This window comes from Cetorhinus maximus, chromosome 24 (genome assembly GCF_964194155.1).
Source record: "Cetorhinus maximus chromosome 24, sCetMax3.hap1.1, whole genome shotgun sequence".
Lineage (NCBI taxonomy): Eukaryota > Metazoa > Chordata > Chondrichthyes > Lamniformes > Cetorhinidae > Cetorhinus > Cetorhinus maximus.
The window spans coordinates 39,273,140-39,294,008 of NC_135902.1; the positions used below are offsets into that span (position 1 = coordinate 39,273,140).

The 20,869-nt window shown below is 44.4% G+C and overlaps 1 protein-coding gene across 4 annotated transcripts in view; it reads left to right on the forward strand.

The window, feature by feature from the left end:
• The window catches only part of arsg (arylsulfatase G), a 200,014-nt gene that overhangs the window by 152,131 nt on the left and 27,014 nt on the right, over positions 1-20,869 (forward strand). For all 4 annotated transcript variants that reach the window (XR_013580618.1, XM_078571072.1, XM_078571073.1 and 1 more), the window contains exons 9-11: positions 1,845-1,925; positions 3,405-3,513; positions 10,268-10,388. Coding sequence is in view for 3 of the 4 variants with exons in the window: in XM_078571072.1 (XP_078427198.1) it covers positions 1,845-1,925; positions 3,405-3,513; positions 10,268-10,388 (311 nt within the window). In the remaining variant the exon portion in view is untranslated. The remainder of the gene's footprint in view (positions 1-1,844; positions 1,926-3,404; positions 3,514-10,267; positions 10,389-20,869) is intronic.

Below are 20,869 nucleotides of genomic sequence, written 5' to 3' on the forward strand. Positions count from 1 at the left end.
AATTATACAAAAGCAGGAATTTCACATCCCATAGAGACAGCAGTGAAAGGAGGATTGTGGAGACAAAGGGAGGCAGTTAAAAGGAAGGGCAACAAAAATACAGTGAGTGTGAGGGAGAATTAGGAAATTGGAGACAAGTGAGAGATATTTGCAGGAAGAGAGGGGTTTTTTTTTATTTTTGTTTGTGAGCAATTCCATAATTCAACTATTATTTTAAAAAGTCAGTTCCTGCCAGTGGTAGGATATTGTTCAATCACAGTATGCAATATATTATATCACTTAAAATGCACTAGGTGTGGCCCTTTATTATAACTTATTTATTCTCTTATTGCTCCACCAATACTTCCCCTGCATTTAACATTTCCCCGCTAAGTGATTGGGCTGGGGAATTACTTACAGACTTCTGCCAATGGCATTCCATAAGGAATGAAGCTGAGGATAAGAATGTCTGATGCTTAAATTTGTCTCTGTGTGAAAATGTGCCTGGTTGTCAAATGTTGCCTGTTGGAAATTGTGACCTCACTGGTAAAATTTGGGAGCAAGTTCATCTCTGCTTAGCTGACTCGTCACTCTTTAAGCTTTTGGGTTCCAACCTCTTAATTAGTATGAGACAGGACTTCCATCCGTCTCCAAGAGGATGTCCCACCTTGTGGATCTGCCAGCCAATCGGAGGCCGGCAGCTCTGCACACCAGCAGAGGCAACAGGAGCGGCGGCCCTCCTGGTGCTACAGGTAGGTCAAATAGCGATGGACCCAGATATTCAGGTACATCTGGGATCTCATTGGGGCCTGGCTGACAGGCCCCAGTGAGAGGAGCTGGGGGGCATGTTGGACAGGGCAGGGAGCAAAGGTAGACGTGGGGAGGCAAAACTGTGTTAGGGGTTGGTGGGGGGGGGTTGCCAATTGACACAGGCCGGGAAGGGGGCATCCTCTCCCCCTTTCATTGACCAGCAGCCCACAGGTTAAACCTGCTGGACTACACGTTGGAAGCAAGCCTCTCCCACCACCCATTAAATCAGAGCAGTGGCAGGATGAGGCCCTTAATTGGCATTAATTGCCCACTTAAGGACCTCAATTAGGCCACGGGGAGTCATATGATAGCTGTTTACAGCTATTCTGAATGTCAGTCTAGCCTTGGTAATGTTGATTCTCCTTTTAGCTACAATGACCAACGTTCATGTTACAATCACTTTCTCTTGTTACACACATTTGTGGCAACGATTTGGCCTGGTCATAGCTAAGGTTCCATTATACACACAGAAAAATTCAAATCAGAATATGGTGATTGAACTTTAAATAAGAACAAATTTGTGAGGGATTTCAAATAGCATATCCTTTACATTAAGAAGCAAACAGCAGTCAGTATCCATGTTACAGTTAGCTACACTACGATCCAGTAATTCAGCCTCAGCATTCAAAAAATAGATTGAATATCCCTGCCCTGTTTATATCAAAAGGCAGCTCCATTTGTGGTCATATTTATTTTTTAAATTTGGAGTCACATTATCATTAAAATGGTAGTGTAAGTAGACATTGACATGATTGGTATAAGAAAAGTTCACATATGAGTTCACACTGGCATGTATGCAAATCCACACCAGAATGAGATGCTAAAATGGTTCTATTTTCCCAGCTTCCTTCGATGTCTTCCATTGAAAGCTTGATTACAATTGGAAACTCACTGCATGAGAAATCACAGACAGTAGCTTGCATCTTACCACTGTGTGGTAGTGCCCCAGTGCTTCGTCTCTGAGCCACCCTTAATACAAATACCTTTTAGTGGCTGAACATTTTTAATTTTACAATCCTCTTCATGATCACTTTTTAAATTGGTTTCCCATGCAGGTGACAATGGCCCTTGGTCTGAGAAATGTGAATTTTCTGGAACTGCAGGCCCATTTGTGGGAGCATGGCAGACAAACAAAGGTAATAACTATACTTTAAAGGGTTAATGTTAAATATGTAAATATTTAATCAGCGTTGTAAGATCACTTGACAACAGGGCATGGAGAGAGAGTGTTCTATGTAGAGCCTCCTGATGGGTGTGCATTGTACATAGTTAGTATTAGGTTAAGTAAAAGGTAGAGTTTACTAACAGTCTTGCCTCCAGCAGTATTTGTAAATGCAACCCCTTCTAAGACCCAGAATGATAACAGAATAACCAAATAATTGACAAAAGGAGAAACTGCGGGTCAGCTGCCGTTAGGTGAAATGTTTCATTATTTTAAATGTTAATTCAGAAATATACCTACACATCCAGATATGTCTTTGTTGTTTCTTGTGGCAGGATTTTTCCATGAGCTTCTGGACCCCACCATCAGCCTCAAATGGGGATCAAAAGTTCTGAAGAAGGGTCATATTGGACTCTAAACATTAACTGTGTTTCTCCCTCCACTGATGCTGCCAGACCTGATGAGTTTTTCCAGCATTTTCTGTTCTTATGTCAGAAGCTCACACTGTTTAGGAAACCTTCACTTCTCCATGATTTTCCCCAAATTGGCCAATTAGTGGCCAGAGGGCAGACTTACCATCCGATTAAACGCAGTGGGCGGGCTCTCGAAGCTGGAGGCCCCCAGGCTTGGAAGCTGCAGCACGATGCCTTAAGATAACTGAGAGAGAGGACTCCCCAAGATGGAGGAGCTGGCTTGGCAATTTTTAAAATTTAAAATCAAAAATCTTCTCCACAGGCGGGTCACCATTGTGGAGGGGGATCCCTTCCACAGGGCAGCATGCTGCTGCAGCTATAGGCAGGTAGCGAGGGCCTCTAAGCCTACCTTGACCCACAGGCTCCCTGGTCTGCTGCCAGAAGACCACCTTCAGGAATTACCTTGTCCCCTGCTAGCACAGGGACCCGGAGGCAGACTGACCAGTATCCCATTCCTTTCTTTCATTGGCATATTATCTAACACAGTAGCAAGAAAACTCTCAGGCCACACCTGAATTTCAATGTCACCTACTGTTTATACCTTAAAACACATGCTGTGTGTACTTAGGTCTAATGTTTAGCAGTTCAATCCTTCCCTTCAATGATGCTGTGTAACACTTTGTACTGTAACTTCCTGTTTCCTCTCAGTGTTTACAGTGACAGGAGTAGTTCAGGTGAAACAATGTCATGACAGAGCTTTGGGGACTGTGGGGAACACTCCCTGTAAATGGGTGAGTTAGTATACCTGGTGAGCAGCTAAGCCATATGCATCAGTGAGGTTGTAGCCCTGATTTTACAATTGCTTGGCAACTTATCAGTTTTCTTTTGGGCAAGAGGAAAGAAAATTGTTGAGAAAGTGCCCACTTTTGGGAAGGGAATGTGCAATCCTGGAATATCTAAAAGTTATACAGGAACATATTATTGGCCCACTGACTGAGATATTGGTTAATGCAATTTTATAAATTTTGTTTTTGATTTAGGTGGAAGTTCAGCAAAAAAGACTACGTGGGAAGGTGGCCATCGAGTGCCAGCAATAGCGTATTGGCCAGAAAAGATCCCAGCTAATAGCACAAGCGGCTCACTGCTTAGGTAACATTTGGGAAGTCCCAAAATGCTTTACAATAGCAACAACTTGTATTTTTGTAGCACCTTTAACCTATGAAGATGTCCCAGGGTGCTTCACAGAATCATCACAAAGCAAAATTTGACATCGAGCTGCATAAAGATGATATTAGGGCAGATGGCCAAAAGCTGGGTCAAAATGATAGGTTTTAAGGAACATCTTAAAGGGGGAAAGAGAGTTAGAAAGGGGGAGAGGTTTATGGAGAGAAGTCCAGAGCTTAGGATCTAGGCAGCAGATGATGCGGCCACCAGTGATGGAGCTATTAAAATGGAAGGATTCTCACAAAGCCAGAAGTAGAGGAGTGTCAACCTCTCTGAGGGTTGTGGGACTGGAGGGGATTACAGAGATGGGAAGGGACAAAGCCACAGAGATTTGAAAACAAAGGATGATAGTTTTAAAATTGAGATACTACTTAAGTGAGAGCCAAGGTAGGTTAAAAAGCACAAGGCTAATGGATGAACATGACTTGGTGTGAGTAAGGACATGACTGCAGAAATTTTGATGATCTCAAGTTTTCAGGGGGTGGAATGTGGGAAGCCAGCAGGAGTGTGTTGGAATAGTCAAGTCTAGAGGTAAAAGGAATGGATGAAGATTTCAAAAATAGATGAGCTGAGACAGGTGTGGAGTCGGGCGATGTTACGGAGGTGGAATAAGCAGACTTAGTGATGCTCAGACATGCAGTCGGAAGCTCATTTTAGAGTCAAATATAGCACAAGGTTACAAACATCCTGGTTCAGCCTCAGCCAGTTGCCAAGGACAGAGATGAAGTGCAGTAGCTAGGGAATGGAGTTTGTGGTCGGGACCAAAGATCTTCAGTCTTCCCAATATTTAATCCGGAGAAATTTCTGTTCATCTAGTACTGGATGTTGGACAATCAGTCTGCTAATTTAGCAACAGTGGAGGAGTTGAGAGAGATGGTGGTGAAATAGTATTGGGTGTTATGAGCTTACATGTGAAAACTAAGGCTGTGTTTTCAGATGATGTCGCCAAAGCATGTAGATGAGTAATAGGAATCCAAGAATAGATCCTCGGGGGCCACCAGAAATAAAGGTGCGAAAACAGGAAGAGAAGCCACTGCAAGTGATAATCTAGCTATGATTAGGTAGATAAGAATGGAACCAGTTCTACTCAGCTGGATTGCAGTAAAGAGGTTTTGTAGGAGGACAGTATGGTCAACCACAGCAAAGGCTGCAGACAGGTTGAGAAGGACAAGAAGAGCAGATGAGGCCTCAGTTTAGCATCTCGTCTGAAAGTCAACAACTCCGGGTGCAGCATGCACTCAGTACTGCACTGTCGGCCTAGATTTTTGCACCCAAGTTTCTCGTGTGGGACTGCAATCCACAACTTTCTCACTCGGAGCTGACTTTGCTCCCAACTAAGCCACAGTTATGCAGTTGGAAGAACAACAGTGCTCGAGTTTACTCTTCCTGTGTTACAGAAGTTGCACTGACCTTGGTGCATATCAGAAGAAGATTATCCAAAATGTTTTTCAAAACAAGTATTATTTAACATGTTGACCTAGTAATCGTCTTCAGCCTTCTAAACTAGCAATAAATCTAGATACAGAAAGAAAGTAATGTGAACTTGCATTTTAACGATCCACTACCTTGTTCTGTGGTTGATTAGTTTGTCAACACTCAACATCTAGCCTTGCATAGATAACTACTTAAACAAAATTAAAATAAAAATATCTGGAAAAACTCAGCAGGTCTGGCAGCATCTGCGGAGAGGAACACAGTTAATGTTTCGAGTCCGTATGATCCTTCAACAGAACTAAGTAAAAATAGAAAAGAGGTGAAATATAATCTGGTTTGGAGGGGGGGGGTGGTGGGACAGGTAGAGCTGGATAGGGGGCCAGTGATAGGTGGGGATAGCCAAAAGATGTCATAGACAAAAGGACAAAGAGGTGTTGAAGGTGGTGATATTATCTAAGGAATATGCTAATTAAGGGTAGAAAGCAGGACAAGCAAGGTACAGATAGCCCTAGTGGGGGTGGGGTGGGGTGAAGGGAAGGGATCGAAATAGGCTAAAAGGTAAAGATAAAACAATGGATAGAAATACATTTAAAAATAATGGAAATAGGTGGGAAAAGAAAAATCTATATAAATTATTGGGAAAAAAAGGGGGACCGGGAAGAGGGTGGGGACGGAGGAGAGAGTTCATGATGTAAAATTGTTGAGGAACAGCATCTCATCTTCCGACTAGGCACTTTACAGCCTTCCGGACTGAATATTGAGTTCAACAATTCAATCACTGGCCCTCTATCCAGCTCTACCTGACCCACTCACACCCCCCCCGCCCCCGCTGCTTAAACCAGCTAATATTTCACCTTTTTTCCATTTTTACTTAGTTCTGTTGAAGAGTCATACAGTCTCGAAACGTTAACTGTGTTCCTCTCCGCCGATGCTGCCAGACCTGCTGAGTTTTTCCAGGTATTTTTATTTTTGTTTTGGATTTCCAGCATCCGCAGTTTTTTGCTTTTAACTTCTGCCAGCCCTCATGGAACCTTATTGCAACAAGAGCCATTGGTTTTAGGAGAAAACTGGCTAAAAAAACAATGCAAATATTTGCTTGTAATCACTCCTAGATTTCTGTTTAATTTTTGCAGTTCTTGACATCAGAGTTTTCTGAAATTTGAACTTTTTTTTTACATTTGTTACATTTGTTTTTTTGTTACATTTGTTTACCTGTCAATTCACTCAAGATTCATTCATTCAGCAGAGATACGGCAGCATGGCCTTTTATCTCTCAGACCTAAGTTCATATAGAGGATGGAATTTCCCAGTCTCAAGAGTGGCAGGTTTAATGGTGGGCTGGGGGGGAATGGGGGGTCAATGTGACGGGAACTGAAAAATCGGTTTCCCGCCAGCTTGGAATGATGGCAGGAGCATATGCTCCTGCCTGTCATGGCAGGTCGCCATTCCCGCCAGAGGCCAGCATGAAACCGTTTTGCATCCCATTAATGGGATGCAGATGAAGGCCCGACTGGAATTGTCCCCCTGTCCAATCATCCATGCTGCCAGTGGGATATCGCGCTGGCCGAGAAAACGTGTGGACCAACGTGGCATGGACGTGTCGGAACTCACCTAGTCCAGGGGCAGCTGGCGGAGATTGGAAGATGGAGGCCTCCAGCGACTGTGGGCCCTGGAATATCACATGTTATAGTGGGTGGGTGGAGCATCAACCACTTGGATCTTCTAGCCGCAGGAACTTCCAAGAGGTGGATCTTGTAGCTGCAGGCGGACAGCTGCATGAGTGTACTGTTAGGCGGTGATGGTTTGTGCTGAGGGGATCAGGGGGGTGTTTAGATGGGAAGGAGAGGAATGAAGAGGTGGGGCGGGTGTGGAGGACTGGAAGAGGGAAGGAGGTTAGTGCTGGTAAGGGAAAGAGAGACACCCTGTTGGGGTTGTGGAATGTGTGAGCTGGTATAGAGCGGGAGGGTGGGAAGCGCCTTGGTGGAGTGCAGGGGGGAGGTTGCAGGTGTGAACGGGCATGTGGGGTGTGCAGATGTGAATAGGCATTGGGGCGGTGTGGAGAGGGGAAAGGGGTTCAGATGGAGGGGTCCATGATGCCAACTGATGATACCTGGGGGGCACACTGAGGGAATTGTCGATAGGAAGGGATGGTAAGGGTTAAAGGAGGCAGTGGAAGCTGGTAGGATGGGAGGCTGAGGGCTGAGTAATGATGGGTGAAGGGGCACTGAGGGTTGTTGGAGGGGAGACGGAAGTAAAAGCGGATTACGGGGGTAGGCAGAGTGAGAGGGGCATGCCTATTATAATGGGGTGGGCTCCTTGGGAAGGTAGTAGACATGGACATTCACCTGCACGGGATGGAGGGTGATGGGTACAAATTGAAGGGTAACTGGGAAGGTCAAATGTTACACCTGGGACAGTGGGGTGCAGTGGGGAGGGTGTGGGTCATGGGGGTAGGGGTAAAAGTATTGGACTGCACATCGAACATTACATTAACCATGGCTGCTCGCAACTATCCAGAACCTCGTGGTGAAGATCTTGAGATGCTGCATGGGAGTTTTTCACAGGTGGGTAGAGATGCAGATCATGTCAGCTGAAGGGGACCCCAACATGTAGTACTTACAAAGCTAGGGTGTTGGAACAGATAAGCATGTGAAGAGCAAAGGCTCAGTGTGCACGGAAGACTTCTTGCACATGGCTCGCAAGGTCCCTGGCAGGTACCTTTGCCTCCCTGCACATGCATGATTCCAGGGGAGATAGACCCAGGCTGGGGTGTCCCTCTGAAGATGGTTGTGCGGGCACGGTGGGCGCACAGGCTTAAGGACTATGAATCACAAATAAATCACATCAGACCTCATTAAAGTGCAAGTTTACTCTATTTACAAAAATGTAAGAACGTTAACAATTATAGTGCACCCTTGCAACTACATGTGAAATCAAAACTTCTTAATCTTGCTCCTAGGTGCTCCATTGACATCTACAGTAGCGGTTGAGGTAGCCTGCAGACCAGTTTTCCCTGTTGGATGACCCCAGCGGGCGTCCTCTGGAGACCCGAGGCTTGGAGGGCCACAGCTAACTTTGGCATCCTGCTGTGAGGCAGCTGCTCCCTCTGCGGTCACAGAGGACGAAGCTGAAGGGGTCACAGGCAAGGGGGATTCCAAAGGGCCTGACACCCTCAGAGAGTCCTGAGTGGAGGTCCCAGCTTGTCCAATAGTCATTCCTCCTCCCATTGTGTGTCCAAGAGTCCCTGCCTGACTCCTTGAAGGTAAGGGGCACCTGGAGGGAGGTTGAAGTGCCCTGTCCCCCAATCGTGTAGCCACTGCAAAAGTTCACCCGTGACAACAGCGATAGAGTGCAGGCCTGAGTGCATCTCAAAAACTGAGCATTCTGCTGGACCAGGTTCTCAGTGGCATCCGCCACCCTCCCCATGGTGACCCCAATGCGTGCACATGTTAGCACCACTTCATCATCCAGCAGGCAAATGGACTCCTCTGCCTCACATGCCACTCTGTTGAGGACCTCTGACACCTCTGCCTGGTGTTGCCCCACCTCTTGCAGCTTCCCTAGCACCTCGTGCAGGGCCAATCCCAGAGGCTCACCACCTGACTTGTACGTCGCAGATGCCTCTTCCCCAACAGTCCTCTGAATGCTGGTGAGCTTGGCTGACCCTGCCTCTTCCTGAGTGCCCACTGTAGTCTGTGTCTCTACACTGGTGGAGGGTGCAGGTGACTGCTGTGACACCTCTACATTTGCACTTTGTTCCTCCTCCCCAATGTCCTCAGTCCTCTGTCAGCTGGAGGAATTGCCGGAGATGGTTTCCTCTTCTTTCCTTCCCCTGTTCCTGCTGGCACCTGTATGTGAGAGAGGAGAGAGCGAGTGACTGCATGAGCTGCCTCCAATATGGAGGAACACATAACTCTTAGGTTTTTATGAGACTACACTGTGCATGGATCCTTGCTGGATGGAGACCGCCCACCGACCTCTCCATCCGAACAGGCTCAGTCCGGTTCCTCCCCTGCCAGCTGGGCTGCCCACTCCTTGAACTCAGTGAGGTTCTTCAGGTCAGGCCAGTCCCCTCCCATCTTCTCTCTCCCTCTCTCTCTCCTGTTGTGCCCTAACTTTTCCTGCACAAAGAGAGAAGATGGGGTTGAGAGCAATTGGATTTCATGTATCTTTCTCATTCTTCCAGCCTTACAAATAACCCACTGGATTTGTGTGCCGTGTGAATGAAGCTCTGCAGGTTACCCAGAAGGGTTCCAGGGCAACACCCTCCAGAGCAGTGAGCCCATGTAGATAGAAGGATAAGGCTCACAAGAGGCATGTCATTAGCAGTGTTTGCTGGTGCCCTCAATGCCTAACCACCGTTCCATACTGCCCCCCACTCCCCCACCTTTCCCAGACAGCATCTGAGCTCTCTGTGTGGAAGGGTCAGGAACTCACAGTGGCCTCTCCACCTGGAGACTAGATGGACTACAGGGGGGCCATGAGGCATCACCTTATCATGTTGAGTAGCTCTTTTATGCATGGGCTATATGGATGGTGCCCTTGTCACTGAGACCCACTTCCCCTCTACCATTCAGAGGTGAGTGTGAGCAGTTGAAGGTTCACTTACCCTGGCAGCGCAGATGAGGTCATTCAGACGTTTCCGACGTTGCAGGCCAGTTCTCTGGTGGAGACCCTGAGCACTGGCAACTTCCTCCCATGCAGGTTTGGACAGATGGCTCGGCCTCCCCCTTCCATCCTCGGGGTACAGGACACCCTTCTGGCCTTCACTGCACTGAGCAGCACTTCGAGGGATGCGTCACTGAATTTGGGGGCTGGAACTCCCTGTGATAGGCGGGCCATCTCCTTCAACGTAAGAAGTTGGATATCCAGACGCCTTTTAAATATGGCACCCGGATATGACGGCAGGAAGCACGCCATCCAGCCCACCCCTGACTACATAATTAATTAGGCCAGCATTGTGTGATTCAGCGGGAACATTTCCGGTTCCTGCCCACATCATGGGACTTCGGTCCAGAATGGGAAATCCCACCCATAGTCTCGATTACAGGTGCAGTTCAACGTACAAGCTTTACAAAACTTAATTACTAAAAAGAATCAGCATGCTCACTTCATCAGAGGAAAGTTGTTGAGTATCAGTGTCTTCCAATTAGCTAAAATATGATTTTCAAAATTATAATTAATAAATCTTTGTCTGTGACCTGCAAATTTACAATGTTTCATCCTAAAAATATTTTTTCTACAGCACTTTAGATATATTTTCTACCCTGATTTCACTGGCAAATGCAAGCCTGCCTCCAAACAGACGCTATGATAGTTTGGATATAACAGAGGTGCTGTTGGGCCAGTCAGACCATGGTCACCAGGTAATGCTTGTTATGTTAACTTAAACCAAATAAAGAACATTTTACAATGCATTATCACATCCAAAACCATTTCAAAACAAATTAATTACTTTTGTAGTACTATATAAGCAAATGCTGCAGGCAATTGCACACACTTACAGGCTCACAACGTGAAATTAAAGTCAATTTAATCTGAATTCGGTGGTGTTAGTTTGAGGGAGGAGTTTTGGCTGAGATACTAGGAGAAACCCCTGCACCTCAGATACTGCCAAGGGATCTTTTACATCTTATTGCACTACCAGTATAAGCTGGTAAAACTTAACATATCAACTGATGACACTTCCACCAATGCAACATCTCTTCAAATATTATAGTTTAGTGCCAAATTAGATTATGTGCTTCAACCTTGTGTTGGGATTTAAACCTCAGAAGCTCTTAAGTCCAAGATTCCATTTTTATTTTCATCAGTAAAATATATTTTGTCAGTCTTTGCTTGGACTACTTGCCTGGTGTATTTCATGTTTGGGAGTGAGTGTTACTCACCATAAGTGCTTGATGTGGAAGAATGAGTCTAAGCTAGTCTTTTGCTTCAAGCTGGTTTATTTTCAAGACACTCTACAGTATAGTAGACTCTCCCAGTCCCTTCCACACAAGAGTGTTACAGCTGTCCCCATTTATGGGTGAACCAGTGCCCATCACCTGTTTTAGCTCTTTTGAGCAACCAAATAAAGTAAATTAAAGAAAATGAGGGACAGCAATCACCTGCTTTAACAAGCAGTTGTCTTAACAATGTGATTACTATACAATGTAATTACCAGTCAACAAGCAGATTGTTATTAGACCTTGACAATGTAATCGCTGATACATTGACAGGGGCGGGGGTAGCGGTTCGGGGAGACATTGACTTTGGGTGGACACAGTAAAAATGGGCAATATAGATTCTCCTGTCCGTAATATATCTCTCCCTACTTTCACTTTGAGGCTTGGGCGGGAAGTTGACTTTTGCAACTTTTGCTTTACTACACCCCATCCATATCTGCTGAAAATTGGTTGGCTGTGAGAACACAACTGAGGCCAGTGTCTCCCCTTTTTCAAAATGCTGATTGAGCTTCTAAGTGAAACCAGTATGGAGCCAAAATCTAGTTTTCAGATGCCATTAATCCACAACTAAGAGTAATCTTTTATTTTTTTACATAACATGCCTTTTTTTACTGTTTTATGCTCTTGTGCTATAAGCCTTTGTTTCTGTCTCCTATTTCCCCTTTATTGTGTTTCCCTCTAAATGACACTCCAGTTCTGATGTAGGTGTATGGTTGCTGGCAGCCATCCAATATCTCAACAAAGTAACCGTTCTTTACTTGCGGGTGTCCAATGCAATGTGTCACAATAGAATTTCCAACCCCAATATTTGAGTACATTTTATCAGCTTGTTATGTTTCTTGAATTGGGCTAATCGTTAAATTAACAATTCTGTTTAAATATGTTGCAGCAGTAAAGTATTGATCTCATGCTCCTTGGTGCCAGCGAATTGCTCTGTAAATAGACATTGCAGAAAGGAATAAAAGTAGGCCATTTAATCCCTATTCCACCATTCAATGAGACCGTTCGTGGCTGATCAACTTTTGCTCCACATCGTTTAATATTTTGGTTAACAAAAATCTATCAATCTCAGATTTATAATTAACAATTATTCGAGCATCAATTGCTGTTTGCAAAACAGAGTTCCAGACTTGAACTTGCCTAGTAGAAGTGTTTCCCAATTAACTCCTGAAGGTCCCAGCTCCCATTTCTAAGCTATGTCCCTTAGTCCAAGATTGCCTAGTTTGGCTTAATCTGCATTAGGAAATGATTACTATTAAGTCAGAATTTCACAAGTCTTTACTAATGCTGCTTTGTGGCTTATATATTGTAAGTTATATGGTACATTTGAGCTACACAAAGGCAGCATGTATAATAACAATTGCAGAACGGAAGATACAATAGAATACATGATTTTGAAACACGATAGAAGAATTTAGTGGTGAAATAAATTCAGCTGCCCAAAAAACTGTTTATTCTTCCGTCATTAAAACAAAAAAATGTTTATTGGACCAAAAGTGGAATGAAGTTTATTATGTAAAATTAATATCTTTGCTGCAGAATCTCAAAAGGTCAGAAGCCAATTATCCATGCCTTGGGCAGAAATAATAGCAAGTACAGTTATGAGCTCAAAGAGTACAGTGCTTATTATACTCTGTCTTTATTAGAACTGAATGTAACATGGTTGCTTCCAGCCAGTGCCTCATGGCAGATTTCACATGACTGCAGCAAGCTAGTTAGGATCTTTAGGACATAGCAGCGACCATAATATGATTTGAATTTTATGTTCATTTTGAGGGAGAGATGAGTGTGTCCGAGACCAGTATTTTAAACTTAAGTAATGGCAATTATGAGGGCATGAAAGCAGAGCTAGCTAAAGTGAACTGGCAAATGAGGTTAAGGTATAGGTCAATAGAGGTTCAGTGGCATTTACTTAATGGGATATTTCAGAATACCACAGAATAGCTACATTCCAATGAGAAAGAAAAATTCCAAGGGGAGGGCCCATGTTCTGTGGTTAACTAAAAAAGTTAGACAGTATCAAAGTTAAAGAAAAGCATATAATTACACAAAGATGGGTGGTAAGTCAGAAGATTGGAAAGAATATAAGGAAGAGCAAAGAATGGCAAGTAGATTAATAAGGAGGGAAAAATTAGATTACGAGAGAAAGCTAGCTAGTTATATAAAGACGGATAATAAGAGTTTCTATAGATATTTTAAAAAGAAAAGGGTTAACAAAGTGAGCATTGGTCCTATAGAAAGTGCACCTGGGGAATTGATAATGGAAATTAAGGAGATGGCAGATGAATTAGATGAATTAAACAGGTATTTTGCATCGGCCTTCACTATAGAGGACACAAGTACCATCCTAGGAATAGCTGTAAATCAGGAAGTGGAAGGGAGGGAGGAACTTTGGAAAATTACAATCACCAAGGAAGTGGTATTGAGCAAATTGTTGGGTCTGCAGGCTGACAAATCCCCGGATCCACATGGACTTCACCCTAAGGTCTTGAAAGAAGTGGCTAGTGAGATAGTTGATGCTTTGGTTTTAATTTTCTAAAATTCCCTAGATTCGGGGAAGGTTCCATTAGATTGGAAAATAGCGAATGTAACACCTTTATTCAAAAAGGAAGTCAGAAATATCCCCTTAAATGTCTGCCACTGCATCTCTCAGTTCAACAATTGCTGGATCTGGTGCCAGAAAATGAGGTGGGCCAATTGGACCAAGTGTATTTGGGGGAACACTTGGGGTAAGAGTGATCATTGTATCATAAGGTTTAGATTAGTAATGGAGAAGAGCAAGAACAATCTAAAGTAAAACTTCAAAATTGGAAGAGGGCTAACTTCGATGGGCTGAGAGGCCTTATCACAAGGTACTACGTCTGCACTGGTAGAGGGTGCACTTGTAAGGTGTTACGATGGCTGTTCTGTGGCTATGTTTGGCCGGTAATAGTGAGAGAGTTGGTTTAATCATCAGGACGTCTGTGCCTCTGGGAGATACAAGAAGAGATTTAACCTTGGAGAGCAGAAGCCTCTACAGTACTGAGGTTTCCCAATGCAGCTCAGTCTTTAGTATGATGTCAGATAGGGTGGAGTGCAATGCACAACCTTAATGAATGCATTGCACTCTCTTATTACCTTCTCCGCCATGGATGCCCATTTCATCTTGCCTGGTTTCCTCGTGGTCCATGACCCTGACAATGCCCATGGCTCCCTCCTGCATGGCAGTAATAATGTGCAGGTAGGGAGCCCCCATGGGCCCTCTCCTGGACATTGAGTCAATTTCTCCTGAAATGACAAAAGAAATCAAGATGAGGCACTGCAGGCCTCTGGCCAATGCCATTTGCTCATATTCATTAGAAACTGCATGCTTCAGTACTGGCAGGTCCTCGGCAGCACTATGGCTCTAAACCATTCTGAGGACTCGTTAAGGGCCCTGAACACACACTCCTCCCATGTTCAACAGTAGTATGTGCCCTCAGACTCCCCAACTAGTGTGTCTGCTGGTGAGTGAATACCCTAGAGGCCTGTCCTGAGGGTTCAGTGTTGCACTCGCCTTGCTATAGCGAATAAGCTCATCAAACCTCTTCATACACTGAACCCAGTTTCTGCACACCACACCTTGTCTGCTGACTGTCATCTACCTCCATCCAGGACTACTTGGGCTGGGAGTGTGGCCTGCTCCTGCCACCCCCTGGGAAGCAGACATCCATCTACTCCCTTACATGGCCTTGCGGAGAACCTCCAGGTCCACATCCACAAATAGGTAAGTTTGGGGGTGGGGGGGTGGGGTGGTGGTGGTGGGGGGGTGGCTGCCCTTCCCCCAGATTCCAGGCCTCTGTCTCTCCTGTAACATCTTTCCAGTATCAGATACTGCAATGAAACAGCAGCCGCCATAATGGCTGTTATGGTCTACTTCAATTCGGCCTGCATTTGCACAGTTCATCATTTATTACTGCCCCCATGGCCACTAATTGGTCACTAAAGCTGTCTCCAAGCCAATTAAGGGTGCCACATTCACCAAAATTGGAGTCTATGACTGTTTCCTCGCTGGGGGTGGGTTTGGGACCTAGAAAGAGTCCGGGTGTCTGTTTCCCGCTCCCTATGACTCTACTTTGAAATACTTATAGGGGGGCATATAAACATAACGGACTGTATCAGACAAAGTTCCTAAGCAAAAACAAAAATACCTGGAAAAACTCAGCAGGTCTGACAACATTTGCGGAGAGGAATACAGTTAACGTTTCGAGTCCGTATGACTCTTCACCAGAACTAATGAAAAATAGAAGAGGTGAAATATAAGCTGGTTTAAGGGGGGGTGGGACAGGTAGAGCTGGATAGAGGGCCAGTGATAGGTAGAGATTGCCAAAAGATGTCATAGACAAAAGGACAAAGAGGTGTTGATGGTGGTGATATTAGCTAAGAAATGTGCTAATGGTGACATTAAGGGTAGAAAGCAGAACGAGCAAGGTACAGATAGCTCTAGTGGGGTTGGGGTGGGGGAAGGGATCGAAATAGGCTAAAACGATGGATGGAAATACATTTAAAAATAATGGAAATAGGTGGGAAAAGAAAAATATATATAAATTATTGGAAAAGGGGATCAGAAAAGGGGTGGGGGTGGAGGAGAGAGTTCATGATCTAAAGTTGTTGAACTCAATATTCAGTCCGGAAGGCTGTAAAGTGCCTAGTCGGAAGACGAGGTGCTGTTCCTCCAGTTTGCGTTGAGCTTCACTGGAACATTGCAGCAGGCCAAGGACAGACATGTGGGCATGAGAGCAGGGTTGTGTGTCGAAATGGCAAGCGACAGGGAGGTCTGGGTCAAGCTTGCGGACAGACCGTTTGAAATGGCAAGCGACAGGGAGATCTGGGTCATGCTTGCAGACAGACCGAAGGTGTTCCACAAAGCGGTCACCCAGTCTGCGTTTGGTCTTTCCAATGTAGAGGAGACTGCATTGGGAGCAGTGAATGCAGTGGACTAAATTAAGGGAAGTGCAAGTGAAATGCTGCTTCACTTGAAAGGAGTGTTTGGGCCCTTGGACGGTGAGGAGGGGGGAAGTAAAGGGGCAGGTGTTGCATTTCTGTGGTTGCATGGGAAGGTGCCGTAGGAGGGGGTTTGAGGTGTAGGGGGTTGTGGAGGAGTGGACCAGGGTGTCCTGGAGGGAACGATCCCTGCAGAATGCCGCCATGGGGGGTGGAGAGAAGGTGTGTTTGGTGGTGGCATCATGCTGGAGTTGGCGGAAATGGCAGAGAATGATCCTTTGAATGTGGAGGCTGGTGGGGTGATAAGTGAGGACAAGGGGGACCCTATCATGGTTCTGGGAGGGAGAGGAAGGTGTGAGGGCGGATGCGCGGGAGATGGGCCGGACACGGTTGAGGGCCCTGTCAACCACCGTGGGTGGAAAACCTCCGTTAAGGAAGAAGGAAGACATGTCAGAGGAACTGTTTTTGAAAGTGGCATCATCAGGACAGATGCGACGGAGGCAAAGGAACTGAGAAAATGGGATGGAGTCCTTACAGGAAGTGGGGTGTGAGGAGCTGTAGTCCAGGTAGCTGTGGGAGCCAATAGGCTTGTAATGAATATTGGTGGACAGTCTATCACCAGAAATTGAGACAGAGAGGTCAAAGAAGGGAAGGGAAGTGTCAGAGATGAACCATGTGAAAATGATGGAGGGGTGGAAATTGGAAGCAAAATTAATAAATTTTTCTAAAATTTTCTAAATTGTTCCTAAGCATATTGAATCTGTGAAACCCGAGGCATGGCTTAAGATTTTATGAAAATCTAATTTCAAATATGTCCTCTTTCCCTCTAGATGGACAGAATTTGTGATTGTTAAATGATGACATTTTTAGATATAATGAAGATACAATTGAGAATTGTGAACCCATGGTATGAAAAATTGCAAAAGATTTAATTACTTTGCAGTCATGCAAGCGTTGGTACAGTGATGAAACAGTTCATGTTCAGTTGCTAATGCTCATCTAAGAGCCAGAAATAATCGTAATGAGCACCTGCAACAAAATCAATGAAAATTAGGAAGAAAAATGTTAAGGTAAGGTAATACCAAACAAAGAAAGTGAGGGTGTGATATGTTTTAAGAGTTCATCACAAACCTATCAAAGGCCGTTGAATGGAATTCATATCACGATTCATTGTGCTTTATTTGTGTATAAGTAATTCAAAATCAGTCTTGAATTCTGACAAATGACCTCTTTAATCTAAAAAACTATTAGAAAGGACAAATTGTTGAAACTTTACAGATTTGTATTAAATGATTTGACTGTTGTCCCACCTACAGCTCAGCGTACACGTAACCAGTTAATTTTTGATCAATTGTTGTTCTTCTCATCCTTATATCTGGTCAGATATTTTCTGAGGAATTTCACCTAGAAAATCCGCCACTGTCACCTTTTGGCTCTGTACTGCTGTGATATAGCTAATTAGGTTTGACCTGTGCTCAGAGACTAAACCGAAATAAATGTGCTTAACACATTACTGAAGCAAAGGTAGACAATCTAGATCTCTACCTGATCATGAGATGTTGTAAAAAAATCAATTTTCAATATGACTGAGGACATCATGTCATTAAATTATCCAAAGTGCATATTTTTACTAACAATTGCGATGATTAAACCATTTTGGAGAAATATTGGGGTAGAAATTGAACCTTGTTGTGCCTGTTTTACTTCTGTGTCAACAGTTTGGTTCAAGCCCCACTGCAAAAGCTTGAACTCATAATCTAGGCTGACAATTAAGTGCAGCACTGACGAAACATAAAACCAGGGCCCTGTTTGCCCTCTCAGATGAATGTAAAAGATACCAGAACACTATTCAATATGAGCAGTGAGTCAGGTGACCTGGCCAACATTTATCCCTCAATCAATACATTAAACAGATTATCTTGAAAAACTCAGAAGGTCTGGCAGCATCGGCGGAGAGGAACACAGTTGACGTTTCGAGTCCTCATAACCCTGCAGCAGAACTAAGTAAAAATAGAAAAGGGGTGAAATATAAGCTGGTTTACTGGGGTGGGGGGGGGACAAGAAGAGCTAAATAGAGGGCCAGTGATAGGCGGAGATAACCAAAAGGTGTCACAGACAAAAGGACAAAGAGGTGTTGAAGGTGGTGATATTATCTAAAGGAATGTGCTAATTAAGGGTAGAAAGCAGGACAAGCAAGGTACAGATAGCCCTAGTGGGGGTGGGGTGGGGTGAAGGAATCTAAAAAGGCTAAAAGGTAGAGATTAAACAATGGATGGAAATACATTTAAAAATAATGGAAATAGGTGGGAAAAGAAAAATCTATATAAATTATTTGGAAAAAACAAAAAGGAGGGGGAAGAAACGGAAAGGGAGTGGGGATGGAGGAGAGAGTTCATGATCTAAAATTGTTGAACTCAATATTCAGTCCGGAAGGCTGTAAAGTGCCTAGTCGGAAGATGAGATGCTGTTCCTCCAGTTTGCGTTGAGCATCACTGGAACAATGCAGCAAGCCAAGGACGGACATGTGGGCATGAGAGCAGAGTGGAGTGTTGAAATGGCAAGCGACAGGGAGGTCTGGGTAATGCTTGCGGACAGACCGAAGGTGTTCTGCAAAGCGATCACCCAGTCTGCATTGTTCCAGTGAAGCTCAACGCAAACTGGAGGAACAGCACCTCAACTTCCGACTAGGCACTTTACAGCCTTCCGGATTGAATATTGAGTTCAACTATTTTAGATCATGAACTCTCTCCTCCATCCCCACCCCCTTTACGTTTTTTCCCCCATCTTTTTGTTTTTTCCAATAATTTATATAGATTTTTCTTTTCCCACCTATTTCCATTATTTTTAAATGTATTTCCATCCATTGTTTTATCTCTACCTTTTAGCCTTTTTCGATTCCTTCACCCCACCCCACCCCCACTAGGGCTATCTTTACCTTGTTTGTCCTGCTTTCTACCCTTAATTAGCACATTCCTTTAGATAATATCACCACCTTCAACACCTCTTTGTCCTTTTGTCTGTGACATCTTTTGGTTATCTCCACCTATCACTGGCTCTCTACCTAGCTCTTCTTGTGTCCCCCCCCCCCCTTAAACCAGCTTATATTTCACCCCTTTTCTATTTTTACTTAGCTCTGTTGAAGGGTCATGAGGACTTGAAACGTCAACTGTGCTCCTCTCCACCGATGCTGCCAGACCTGCTGAGTTTTTCCAGGTATTTTTGTTTTTGTTTTGGATTTCCAGCATCTGCAGTTCTTTGCTTTTATAAACAGATTATCTTGTTTATTTATTCTATTTATATTTAATTTATTGCTGCTTATAAGAGCTTGTTGTGCACACATTAGCTGATACATGTTCTATGTTACCACACAATTGTATTTTGAAAGTACTTCATTGGTTGTAAAATGCTTTGAAATATTTTGACGTAATGCAAGGTGCTATATGAATGCAAGTCTTTCCTTTTTCTTTGTATATTGTTTCTTGCTTTCAATTGACGCATCATGTTAGTCCAGTTGAGCTGAATTTAATAGTTTACATGGTGTGACCCACACTCACAGGCATAGTACCAACTGAATGTTGTGGCCTCTTACTATTTTTAAGATATTATACATTTGCAATTGACATAGGATTTGAAGATTTTGGAAAGCCCCCAGCAAAGACACTTCTGTTTAATTGCATTAATTTCCAAAAAAATATGAGCTGCAAGATCTGTTTCAATTTAACGGCATTAAGAATACGGCTACAACAAATTTGATAGCTATCTCAGGTAAATAAACGCTCGCTGGCCGGAGTACCTAGAATTAGGAGGCATAGTCTCAGGATAAGGGATTGACTATTTAGGACTGAAATGAGGAGAATCCTACCTTGTCCCATTCCTGGCCGCAATGATGTTAATGGCAACTATTCAGGCTCTTGACAAGATTCCTGCTAAAGGCAGTCAGGTGTTGTACTTAAGCTGCTGATGCTGCAGTCCAATGATGTAATCAGCATCTGGGGAGTCACACATTGTATTCTGCCTGGTAACAGGAACAGACAGGCCAGAAGAGACCAGGTTATACTTCTCTTTGAATTCCTTGAAGGCCAGGAGGAACAGGACTGCAACTGCCTCCATCCCCCCTGCCCCTCAAAGAATCCTTGAGCCTCCCCAGCCTCAGAGTTCCACATTTACCCCAATCTGAATGCGAGCTAAACCCCAGCTTCCCCAATCCCACTGTGATTGCCCTCAATTCCTTTCACTTACTTACTGCTACAACCTGTTCTGGTCCAGCAGTCAACCCTGGTGGAAGCAGGTTCAGTGATAACTTTGAAAAGGGAATTGGATAAATACTAAAAGAGGAAAAGTTTGTAGAGCTGTGGGTAAAGAGCAGGGAGAACTAATTGGATAGCCCTTTCTAAGTGTTGGCTCAGAGTGGGTCAGATGGCCTCCTTCAGTGCTGTATGATTCTATAATTCTATGCATTATTAGCATAGCTCAATCACACCCCAGCACATCTCATCCAGGAAGTCAGAAACAGAAGGACAGCTGCAGACCTAATCACTGTCCTTGGGACCTTCTGGCTTCTATGGAGATTCAATCTGCACAAAAAACAGCTTGCTTTTAAATTTAGGATTTTTTTACGTCTGTACTTACTCCTGGAATCATCATCCCTATTTCTAACCAGATGCTCAGCCAGAACCTTCAGTTTGATAGGGCAGAATTTTCTGCCTGTTGGGCGGGCGGGCCCGACCCAGTCTCCGGCGGGCGGGGAGCCGATCCCTGCCGGAGAAGCGGGCCCCACTGCCATTTTACGTGGGCGGCCCGCCCAGCGTGATGTCCGGTGGGAAGCGCTATGCACTTCCTGTGCGGGCGAGGGGGTGGTTTCCCCAAAAGCGAGAGTGCGCTCTTTCATGCATGTGCACGAAAAAGCGCACATCTCCCTGAGGCAACGTGTTGCCTCAGTG